The 12,616-nt window shown below is 43.4% G+C and overlaps 1 protein-coding gene across 1 annotated transcript in view; it reads left to right on the top strand.

Moving 5' to 3' along the window:
• Positions 1–4,739, top strand: part of RAD51B (RAD51 paralog B) — a 545,357-nt gene extending 540,618 nt beyond the window's left edge. Inside the window, exon 11 of the mRNA XM_015413281.1 lies at positions 4,435–4,739. Within this exon, the coding sequence (XP_015268767.1) occupies positions 4,435–4,595 (161 nt within the window). The 3' untranslated portion in view covers positions 4,596–4,739. The remainder of the gene's footprint in view (positions 1–4,434) is intronic.
• Positions 4,740–12,616: the final 7,877 nt, after the last annotated feature.

Raw genomic sequence — 12,616 nt, 5'->3', positions numbered from 1 at the left:
ACTGCATCTCCAACCCTTCCCTCCCATATAATTTCTATCAAGGAATCATTGTATCGCAATGATTATCCTCATCCCACCAAGTTTCTGAAATGCCCACAATGTCTATGTTCTCCTCTGACACTAAGCATTCCAGTTCCGCCATTTTACCTCGGACACTTCTAGCATTTGTAGCATTTACCTCTAGCATTTACCTCGTACACTTCTAGACATTTATAATTTCCCAGACATGCTAGGCCTGCAACCTTCCTCCTGTGGCCTCTAGACCTTGTCAAGCCGTCAATACTGTTTGTCACTCTCTCAGTGGCCAGTCCTAATTCATTTTTCTCTAGAACAGTAGTTTATTTTGACAAATAACCCATATTGTCATGTATGGATAGTTCACTTTAGGTGACAGTGCATCATGGATTTCATAGTCCTGAAACTACACTAGGGCTGCTTCCATACCAAGGATTTCCTGTGTTTCAGCCACTCAACTGATGTTTTTTTCATGTTTCCATATGATGTCTTCTGTTTTTGCACAGGCCACAAACAGTGCATTCTTTACACATCAGTGGCCAGTCCTAATCCACTTCCCTCTAGAACAGTAACAGCTACCCCTTCATCTCTTAGAGAGGAGCCATCGCCTGGGGTCATTTCTTAGAAAAAGAGGTGCAGGAGCTCATTCGCATAACTTATTAGTATAGCTTATTTGTATAAGCCACACCCCCTGACATTCCCAGAAGTGTGTCAGAAGGCAACACCCACCACTCAGGTTCCACTGGACTGTTTTGGATTGCTAGCTATTGGGAGGGGGGGTGCAGATCTGCCCTCACAGAGGAGGGAGAGCTTGTACCTGAATAAAACTTGATCTTAAAGGTGCCACTGGACTGTTTTGGATTGCTAGCTATTGGGAGGGGGGGTGCAGATCTGCCCTCACAGAGGAGGGAGAGCTTGTACCTGAATAAAACTTGATCTTAAAGGTGCCACTGGACTGTTTTGGATTGCTAGATATGTGGGGGGGGGACATGCAGATCTGCCCTCACAGAGGAGGGAGAGCTTATACCTGAAGGCGGGCCGGGGGGGGGCTCTGCAACTTACCTGCCTGCTTCTTGCTCCTCGGGGCCCGACTGAGGGCTGCTGGGAGCAAAGGGTGGGGCTTGTTGCATGTGCCCGCCCCCTGGGCTCCTTACTGCCAGAGCTCTGCTCCTGTGTGCTCCCTCAGGAAATGATCCCTGCTATTAAGTCCTAACTCACATCCTGGCTTTACAGTGAAAGTGGATCCGGATGCATGAAAGAATCATCATATTACCACTTTGCCATCTTCATCTTAGAACCATCAAATTCTAAAAAATCCACCTGCTGAAATATGACTAGTTGGTCTCTGGTAGACAGTCCTGGGATATTCCAGCCCCAATATATAACAGAAGGAGAATAATGGAGTTTCCACACTGTGAATTGACTGAAATTTGAAGCATATTCTCTTCAAGAGCTTGAAGGGATTAATAAATATCAGTTCCAGTTCTGATAAGACTGAGCCTTCAGGCTAGACTCTGGGTACTTTAGCAAAAAAAACTAGTTAATCTGGTATGGTGATGTCATAGTGTTGCTGACTGAGAGATGAGGCAGATAATGCTAAGGAGGAAAGCAGAGAGAAAGGCTTCTCTTTCAAACAAGTCATATGCTTGCTTCTTTTCTTTTTCCTGCTACTTTCCCCCTAACTTTCCAATTGCTTTATCATTGACTTCATCACTGAGTCCATCCCTTTACCTTTAACCTGCCTTTTTGCCCAGCTTTATTGACGTATTTCACTGCTTTGTTCCTGAACAATAACAGTTGGCTCATCTAGGTCCTTGGAGGAATTTTGCTTTTCTGCACTACAATGGAGTTTGTCTGATCAATTGAAAAAATCCAGCAACCTGAAGCACATATTTGCCTAGCTCTGTGTCACTTGGCAGTGCATTACCAGCAAACATTTCTCTTTGGTCTAAGCTCTTTGGCCTAAGCTCTTATTTATTACCAGCAAACATTTCTCTTTTGGTCTAAGCTCTCTTCTATACAAGGAGATATAATCTGGAGCAATTCATTATCACCTGGAACATTTTTCTCCCAATAAGACCAGGATTCTATTCTGGGTTGCTGCTTTGTCTGCTTCTTATCTCTTCATTTGCCTGTAGCAATGAATAGGCGATCTTAGACAGCCTCTTTCTTCAAGAGGTCACGTACAACTTTTAGCAATTATAGCTTGAGTTTTCACCTTCTCTCATTGCACCTCAGTTTCATGTACAAGAACTGGCATGGGTAAAATGATATTCTCCCCCAGTTTCTCACCTACATATGGACAGGGAGCATTAGTATACCCTTGTCCTTCCTCCAAGGCCTCTGGACATCCATATATCGGTATAATATTTTAATAGTATGTGCACACATAAAATGCAATGTGTCTAGGAACATAGGACATGACTAATCCTCAGAGTTTATTTGGGTCATTGATAACAGTGTTCAGGCAAACACAATATCGGATTTTGTGCATGTACACTTTATTCTAGTGATCTCCAACATGGTGTCTATGGGTACCATGGTTCCTACCAATGTGTTTTCTGGCACCCACTTGCTTATTCCCAAAGCTTTCCTGAAGCAAAGCTAACCCTGGCTTTCCTCCACTTCACTGATATAGGAAGTACTTCAGAGAAGCCCAGGAGACATCATCTTTGTTGAACCTCCCAAACATTTTGTGGTTGGCTCCATCCCATTTGGCAGCCACTTTCTTGTGGCCCCTTCTGTTTGTTCTCAGAATTCCAAAAGTGCCCACAGGCTCAACTAAAGCTGGGGCACCCTGCTGTATTCAAACACGATGCCTAGCAGGACATGCATACAAAGCAGGCATAGAAAGAATGCACCTTCTTGTCATATACACCCCACAATCCATATGTAAAAGATCAGGGAATACCATCAGTCAAACCAGGCTATGTATAAAATTCAAGGTGGATCAAACCCTAAAAATGCTGAACATTTTTCTAAAGTAATTTGATGAAAGGCTAGAAGATAAATTTGTTTCAGCTCACCTGGCTCCATCCAACCTTTGTAAAACGTTTTGCCTTCTCCCCTGACCTGGATAGCCCAGGCAAGCCCAATCTTGTCAGATCTCTGAAGCTAAGCAGGGCCGACTCTGGCAGGTACTTGGAAGGGAGACCTCCAAGGAATACCCGGGCTGGGATACAGAGGTGGGCAATGGTAAGCCACCTCTCTGAAATGTCCAAGCCCCATTAGGGGTCACCAGAAGTCAACCATGACTTCCAGGCATACTCACACACACACACACACACACAAAATGCTCACCAAAAAGGGGGGGGGAGTTTTGCGTTCTGAAAATCTCTAATACAGCAGTTGAATAGATTAGCAAAGAAAGCCGTTTGCCCATCAGCATGTATTCTCTGGGGGCAGAGAACCTTGATGAATGTGCCTGTGTCTACAACGTCAGCAGACAGAAATCAGCAAGAGCTTCACTGATTTCAACAGAGACGTACCAGTTCACGGCCACTAAAGTTTGGCTTATGGACAGAGCAGCTGCTCAGGATCTCAGAGGTGGCGAAGACCAGTTTTGGGTTTACTCCTCTCATTCTCAGTGCAATCAGTGAGGCTGAGGGACTGCACTAGTTATAGAGCATGTACCTGTAAATTACTCTCTTTACTCTGGTGCCTTATGTGAGGTCAAATATATGATTCACTCTTATATTATAGGTTACCAAAAGCCGTGGAAAAGTTAGCCAAGCAAAATGGGGGGGGGGAGAATACTGGTCATCTGTTATGTATTGGGGCTGGAATATCCCAGGACTGTCTACCGGAGACTGCCTGAGCTTGGAGCTCTAGAACAATAGCCCACCAGGTCTGGAGGTGTCCAATGAGGAATTAATGTTTATTTATTTATTTAAATTTGTACCCCACCCTTCCCGCCTATCGTTGGGAGTTGGGTGAGGTTGGGTGTGGTGTTTGCATGCAATTTAAACAGGGCTCTTGCCCTGTTTTGCCTTGTATCTGCTGAATCACTAATAAAGCTGAGCTGATCACTAGACTTGGGGCCTGCTCATCAATGGAACCCACTATTTAACATAATCTAGCCCTTAACCACAGTTTCAGTGGTGTTTCATGTTCCCTGTTAAGCCACTGGGTGCTTGGGAGCCTCTGGGACAGCTGATCATACTGCTAGGAAACTGATAATTGCTCATTGATCAAAAGCGGAATATAAAGAATGACATCATAACCAGCCAGAAACAAACTGGCACTGGAAAACGTAATCTGTGCTTCAGTCTCAGATTATGCTGGTTTCCGGGACAGCAAAGAGCCCAGTCTCTTCCATCCGTCGGCAGAAATCACCATCATTCAGCCATTTTTCTCCATCTAGTTTTGTATGCCACATCACGTGCTCATTTGAACAGGTTTCATTTCTTGTTATTACAGATCAAAAGGACCAGTCATATTTTGGGGGAGGAACCAGTCCTGCGCTACAAGCAATAAAAGTGAGGACAGACTCCTTTAACAATGAACTTGAAATGGCTTTATCTAGTTTCACCGGTGAGACTCTCTATCCACAGCAGCAGTTACAACATGCAGTAATATAAGCAACTGGAAAGAGATTGCTGCAGCCCAGAGAACAAAGGAAGAGCCGTGTGACTGGACAGATACTGCATTTTCAAGGTCTGCAGCAATTTCTGTAGGTGTTGCTGCTTTCACCTCTGATTATGATAGCTTTGAGTGCAACTACTAGGGCCTTGTGAACTCTAATAATAAACTCTGAAGTGTGAAATCTTACACATTGTCCTTTAATTAGCATTAAACTCAACACTGTGAAAGGTAATGTTGCTGAATCTCATAGGCCACTTTCTGAAGTGGAGCCCACTTCTGAAGTTACTGCTCTTTTGGGAGCCCATTTGCATACTAACTTTTTTATGCTGCTTTTTTTCTTCCCAGCATAAAATATAGGGGGAATTTTGAGTTGCAGGTGGGGGGGAAGGGAGGCGAGAAAGTTATGCTGTGCAGGCACAAATCATTCCATCCACAGAAACACTCAATTGGCTCCAAGTCATTGTCTTGTAATCCTTACCACAACCGTGTAAAGTAGATTATTGTTATTATTATTATTCTCCCATATCACAGACAAGAGACTATGGCTGAAAGAGGATGACACTCCTAAGGCCACCTATCGAGCTCACATAGGGACACCAGCCTCCAGGTATTGCAGCTCATCTCCAGACTACAGTTTCCCTGGAGAAAACGGCAGCTTTGAAGGGTGGACTCTATGGCATTGTAGCCTACTGAGGTCCCTGCCCTCCACAGGCTCCATCCCCAAATCTCCAGGAGTTTCCGAACCTGGAGCTGGCAACCCTCCCCCCCCCTCCCCCCCCCCCACTGGTGGCCAATGGGGACCTGGCAACCCTAGTTCATGGGTGGGGGAAGAGATTTGAATTGGGACTTCCCGAAAGGGAAGGGCTGGGAGACTTGAATTCAGATTCCCCACTCAGCCATGGAACTCACTGTATGATCTCTAGCCAATCATACTGTCTCAGCCTAATCACAAAATAATTGTGAGGGTATTAAGGAAGGGAAAGAACCACATAGGTTATCCTGAACTTTTTGGTCAAAGGAAGGGATAGTTACCACACATACACACTGCTGTTTGGGATTCAGACTATGTTATGTTAAAATGTTAAAGGTAAATTGTTAAATTATCTTTTTAAATATGGGTACTTTCCAAAGACAAAATAATAAACTTGAATAACAACAATGACAAGTTTAGGGCCCAGATGGTTTCTTTCTGTGATTTAGTGCAGATTTTAAACCAGCATGGTGCTGGATCGTCAGCAGTTTCCAGGAAAATAAATGGCAGTAATTCCGCTGAGTCACTGGAGAAAGGAGCTGCTTGTTTGCAGCAGAAGCAGGGTGCACATCTAAGTCTTCTGCAATGCAGCCAGCCTTTTTCCCATAAGGCAAGCTGGTCCTGCAAAACAACAATTCCATGTCAGACTGAGGCTACTTAAAGCTGTTTGGCTGATGTATGTATGTTGGAGGCTGTTTAAAGAGTATGCAACTAAGGTGGAGCAGAGGTTTGCTTGGGCAAATATCTTTACTGCTCAGCCTAAGGAGGGTACTGTCTTTAAACAAGAAGAATCTACATAGTCTCAAAATACAGTATGAGGAGGTAAAAACTTTAGTAAAGTCAACAATCTCTTCTTCCCCTTTTAGTAGCCTTTTGGGGACAAAATCATACAGTCTAATTTTCATTCACAATATTAACTCAGAGACATTTCTGACTTCTCCCATTCTTTTCAGTGGAGAGACCAGCTCCTTACACAATGTAATGAATGCACAAGGATGCCCTCCCCCCAATAATGGAGGAAAAACTGGGTAGTTCTTGGGGGCCATTGTATGTGTGCTCCAGCCCTGGCATCTAGAAGAGACCGTTGCATCAGGACAATGTATCCATTCAGTTAAGCAGAGGACATCTCTCTTTAGAGAGTTCGTTTAGGGACTGAGCATTCGGGTCCAGTTGCTGCTTCTATTTTATTTTTTCCACAGACATGTTGAGTATCAATACAGGCAGAGTGTTTGGGAAGCATATTCTCCCTCTTGCGCTCTTCTCAAGCCACAAAGAACTTGTTGCTACAGCTACCAAACACATTATTCTGTTTCAATGAGCCACTTCTTTTTTTTTTATGTGCAAATTGGATTGGGGGGGGGGGGGGGCTCCTCATCCTCTCTGTTACCTGTTGGGTAATTTAAAATCAAAAGGAGAAGAGTTTGTTCCGATTTTGATGGCATCAGAGCCTACCAGTGTTGCCTTTAACTGGATCAAGCAGTGCCAGCATTTGATCTGGATAAGCAGTGAATATTTCATGGGAGCATTCAAAGAAACAGTAGTTCCCCCCCCCCCCCCATGTTCACATGCCTGGTTCCAGGACCTTTCAGCAGCACAATAGGCTGAATGGCAGGGAAAATTCCACTGAGAAACTTTTAGGTCTCCATGGAACTGCCTCAGACTGTGTAAGCCTACAATCTGTGGGGCGAGGGAGGTAGTATACTTATTTTTTAAAAAAACTTAAAATGCTGGAGTTGTAGAAATGGATTCTCCTACACTGTAAGAACATGATGGTTTTGCAAGGACAATGCTCTTAAATATTTTCCACCAGAGCTATTTTCTCTCTAGAAATATTTCACCCCAGGAGCTAGTGTGTTTATTTTTATACAAAGTTACTTCATTCCTGTTGCTTGTTCACCTTATAGGTCCTACACTTGTTTCCTCCCTGATCATTTCCCCTCAAAGTTAAATAAAACAGTTTGTTATTTTTGAACTACCGTCAGCTTCTCATGTGCCATTATCAAACCAGGACATAAGAAGGATTTTAGTCTCTACCCTCAGTTCCCTAGGCTGAGTCAGATTTTACTAATATACATTCAAATGACTGGGTGGAACTGGTCCCTCCTCTCCTTCTCTGCCTGCAAATACAACTTCTCCACCTCTAGCTCCTTGAACCGGACCTCATCCTGCTGACTTGGGCGCTAAGCAGCAGCCACCCCTACTGACCTGCCACAGCTTAGCAGGAGAGACTTCATCTCATCAGCAGTCCTGTTTTCTCACTCTATTCACTGTTTCTGTCATTCTTCCTGCAGCTCTTGCTTTGTCAGCTTCAGTAGTCTAACTTGCTCTCCTAACTCCATCCTAGGTAGTCTAATCTGACCCAAATCCAATCTACCCGAAAACAAAACTTCTGTTGCTCTCTCTGTGCATATGTGTGTCAATTCAAAATTCCTGGCCAATCAAGTTCTCAGTTTCTTCTGATCCCACTGCTGCTGCTGAAGTGTGGCGAAACAGTCCTGCTCTGGTCTGCAAGCCCCATTCCACCCTGCCCTCCTGGGTTTTCCCGATACCTGGAGGGTCTTCTCTCTGTCTCTCGGAATCCCCCACTGTGGGGGTCAGGACTCCCAGCTTCCCTTCAAGTTTTGAGGCCTTGCCTCTGCAGCTCCTGCTACCCAGCACCTGGTTACCACAGGGACAGCTTACTGCCTTGTGGCTGCACCCACCATACTATATCCAAATTTCCAAGGTGCCTTCAAGGTCAAAAAACTGGGGACCCCTGGTGTACATAGTTCTTGATGGGTGACTTAAAAGGTAAGAATGTTGGCTAGGAAGGTGGAAAGTGTGTGTGAAGTGGAATGACTTTGAGTGACAGAATGAGAGAGAGAAAGAACCAATGAAAGAAACAGTACTGAAGTGATCTGATTGGATGAGAGAATATGATTGAGGGGAGGTACATATATTGGAGAGAGGGTAAGAAAGAAAGACAGTTTGTGTTAAATTTGTTTGGGTAGAACTATGCGAGGTAGGTAGGGTTTTTATAAAGGGTTAGGAAAAGAAGATATTAGTGGTAGGTTTAGAAAAGGTTAGGTTATTGTGTATGCTGAGAGACAGTGTGGTGTAGCTGTTAGGACGTAGGAGACCCCGGCTCAGATCTGTACTCTGCCATGGAGCCTCGCTGACCAACCTTGGACTAGTCACACTTTCAGCCTAACTTACCTCACAGTGTTGTTGAGAGAATAAAATGGAGAGAGGAGAATGACATATTCTGCTTTAGGTCCTCATTGTGGGGAAAAGCAGGATATAAATGCAGCAAATTTAAAAAATATGTTGAACTCCATATATTTCTTAAAATACGGTTTATTCTTATTTGTTTTGTTTTAAAAATTCTGTGTTTTCGGCAGTTCTTATGTGTCTTCAGTGGTTTGGCTGAAACCAAAAATGAATGGTTTCGGAGTACCACACTAGTCAGTCTTAAACCACATCCAGTTGAACCGGAGAGATGCTGCAAGTATGACGGAGTCGAAACCATAGGGCAATAAAATAATGCAGACAGCAGAAATTATAACGGTGCAGTTCGAGAGTGAATCCAAAAGAAATGTGGACATCTTTTTTAGAGATGGAGCAGGAGCGTCGCCAAAACAGCAGAAGATACCAATGCAGATTCGACTGTAGTCACCAAACGGGGATTGTCACATAAATCCAGGATGCAGTGTAATGTAAGATGAACTTTACTGTTTACTTAACTTAGAAATCAATATTAGAAGGACCAGATTGCTTTGCTGGTTTAAGTCATTACTCTGCTCATCTGCTCTGACCCTCTAAGATCCATATCATGTTAAACACTACCCCTTTAAAGTCACAGTGTTCTCACAGGGATTTAACTAAATGTGGATCCAGTGTGATCCTTGTGGTGGCATAGTTAGTGGAGATTAAGAGAGGCAGAGAAACAGATGGCACTTCAGTGAGGGGGAACTGTCACAAATAGTAGATATGAGTACCATTTGATATTCTGTTTTACAGGATTATAGCTATGGAAGGGCATTTAGGGAGATACCCCTCCCCCAAAACATGGCCTCCCACACTTCTGAATTCCCAGCTTTCATCTTTTTTAAAAAAACAAACACCTAAGCCTGTAGCCCTATTTACTGCCAAGATATAATAAATGTAGAGATAAAAGGAAGTACGTCTTCACCCAAAGAGTAACACATGGAATTCACTGCCACAGGAGGTGGTGGCGGCTACAAGCAAGGACGGCTTCAAGAGGGAATTGGATAAACATATGGAGCAGAGGTCCATCAATGGCTATTAGCCACAAGGTATAGATAGAAACTCACAGGCTGGGGCAGGGGATGCACTGTATTCTTGGTGCTTTGGGGGGGGGCAACAGTGGGAGGGTTTCTGGAGTTCTGGCTCCACTGATGGACCTCCTGATGGCACCTGGTATTTTTGGCCACTGTGTGACAGAATGTTGGACTAGATGGTCCATTGGCCTGATCCAACATTGGCTTCTCTTATGTTCTTATGTTCTTATAATAGCGAACAAAAACTCTGCAAGCAATTTTGTCCCAATTGCCTGAAGGTGTCAATTAACCCTATTCCTCTTCAAATTGATTCACAACCACTCTTTGCTGTCACCATTTTATTCTGGGCCCTTTTGCTTCTTTTCTTTTTTGTTTCTGCCTTCTTTAATGTCCACTGTGATAATGGAGAACATGGGTTGAAAACTGGAATGAGATATATATTATGTGGGGGTTGCCTCCTCTGTTTGCAGTGGAAAATTTTCTTCAGGAGCAGGTGGGCAATTGGGAGGGAGGGACAGGAACAGAAAAATGAATGCCCAGTTTCACCCACTTTGGTATTGGGTTTTAATCATTAATGGCAAACTTCTTTGCTATAATATGCCTGTGTAAAGGAATGCATACCTATGAGCATGTGCAAAAGGTCTTTTAGGAATATCCACTGTCTCCAGGAATATCCACTGTCAAGCCCCCTCCCCCAATCTGGAATTAGGCCTAATTGACTGAATAGGCATTATGCTTGGGCCAATTTAAACTCCAGAAGCTTTAACAACAGGAAAAAACTCAATTTCTTATTATAGAAAAAGAAGGTCTTGGGGAGGATCAAAATAAATCTGTACCAAGAATAATCAAGTATCTGAATGCCAAGAAAGCAAATACTCTGCCCATGTGCAGAAGGCTCCTCCCTCAATACACAATAACCACACACATCTATCTCCTTAGTATTAGGGAATGAATTTCTAGGTTGAACAAAGTAATTTAGAGGTCGGTGTAACTTAGGAATCATTTCACTAATTGAGGCATTGAGTAACTATCTCCCCTATCACCGAGCTTTCCAAAGACAATGTTGAATCCTACTCCCGTCTTATGCCCTGCAACATCTCTTAAGAAACTAATATAAGCGTGCTAATAAAATCAACATGGGACACATAGTATTAGTATAAGCAAATCACTTTTCCCTAGATAGCTGATGGTGTGCCATATCGCCAATGTATGGCTTCTTCTAAGACGTATGCCCATGCCTAGTTGTGGTAAGTACTGTGCATGTAATTTGAAAATGGGAGGCAATAATTGGCACTGAAAGCTCAACTGCATTTTACATTTGGCACAGTTAATTTCCATGTTGTTGTTTTTAGTCTGATAGAAAGCCCATCTCTTCAAAGCCATACAGTTGTGACTATGCACAGCTACCATGTGGTACATTCCTAACAGTGTGTGGAGGTACTACTATTAATACAACTATTCATTGTGACATCACCATTCCCTACCCAATGGGTCTCATAGTTTATGACCATAGGGATCTGGCAACCCTAGCCCCCCTCTGGAAAGTAGTCATGCTCCCTAACTATCACATTTCTGGCTATGGACCTGCTGCCATTTAGAAGACAGAAGAATAAACCCATTACTCATTTATATTACATAGCACACTTCTAAAAAAAAGCAGTTCACTAATAATTAATGCTAAAGTCCTAAGAAACCTTCTTCTCAAGAACTTGTGGCTACTCCAGATTATGAACTCTTTGCTACTTCCAGGGCTCAGTACTCAAATCACCCTGGCGTTATTGTTTGTGTCAAAGGTACTATGCATCATATTTATTTATTTATTTATAGATTTGATTTATACCCCGCCCTCCCCACTGCGCGGGCTCAGGGCAGCTTACAATCAGGCATAGGCCAGTCACAAATATAATTTTTTTTAAAACCAATTAAAATCTCTACAATACAATAACATTATTGTTAACAAAAGGGCTCTGATATTCCACATATTTCCTCCAAAGTTTAAAGTTTTATGAGGGGACATTTTGAAAGAAGCCTCTATCATGAGTAGTTCAGTGTCATAAATGCTAATGGGAAGCATTTGGTCACCTCAGTTAAGGTGAATAAATACATGGATGGATGGGTGGATGGATGGATGGATGGATGGATATAATTCCCAACAGTCCCCTATGTGTAGATACTTATTTCTGCAGATAGGGGGCATACTCTTCCCAACAGGTTTTTCTACAGACCCAGGGGATTCCACGGGTATGCAGAAAAAATCAAAAAGTAAAAAAAACCCAACCCTTGGGGAGAGTTTAATTCCCCCCCCCAATACCTTTTGAAATGGCCACCGCAGGGATCTACTCCAGGCCCCACCGCATCGACAGTAAGAGATAGACTGGCTGATAGCTAGAGAGAGAGACAGAGACAGAGAGGGAAGGAAGCAAAAGCATTACTGGAGCTTGGATTGGGGAAATTAATCCTGCATTATGAATGGCTAAATAGCAGGCGGTTGGGTTAAAAAGGTGTGTGGGGGGGGTCAGGGCACTTTCAGGCCTGTAGCTACAGTGGGGCATTTTGGGGTCCTGCCCCCTTAATTGAAAGCCCTGCCCCATGAATAGCCATGCCAGAAACCTTATTGGGGGGTATTTTTTGTATGTTTTATATGCATGTGTATGTATAGAAACCTTATTTTTGAGGAGAGACCCCTACAGGCAGTGGCACTGTGGCTTGCCTTCAGGCTTCCCTCTCCTTCCCACTGTGGAATTCTTGGGGGGCATCATGGGACCTGGGAAAAGATAGCTCAGAAGGCATTTCAATGCCTTTTGAGTTCGTTGGAAGGGACATTTAGATGCCCTCTGAGCTGTTTTTTCCTAAGAATTGATGTGCTTGCTGCCCCTGTTCCTTGAAAGGAAGAGCTAGAAACAGCCTCAGAGCCTCCCCCTTTAAAGACAGGCATTCAGATTAATAAAATTTGACTGCTCCCTTAAAAATTTAAATGACCTCCAAA

The sequence above is a fragment of the Gekko japonicus genome, unplaced genomic scaffold (assembly GCF_001447785.1).
Source record: "Gekko japonicus isolate JY-2015 unplaced genomic scaffold, Gekko_japonicus_V1.1 scaffold32, whole genome shotgun sequence".
NCBI lineage: Eukaryota > Metazoa > Chordata > Lepidosauria > Squamata > Gekkonidae > Gekko > Gekko japonicus.
This window is presented reverse-complemented; position numbering and strand designations above follow the sequence as displayed.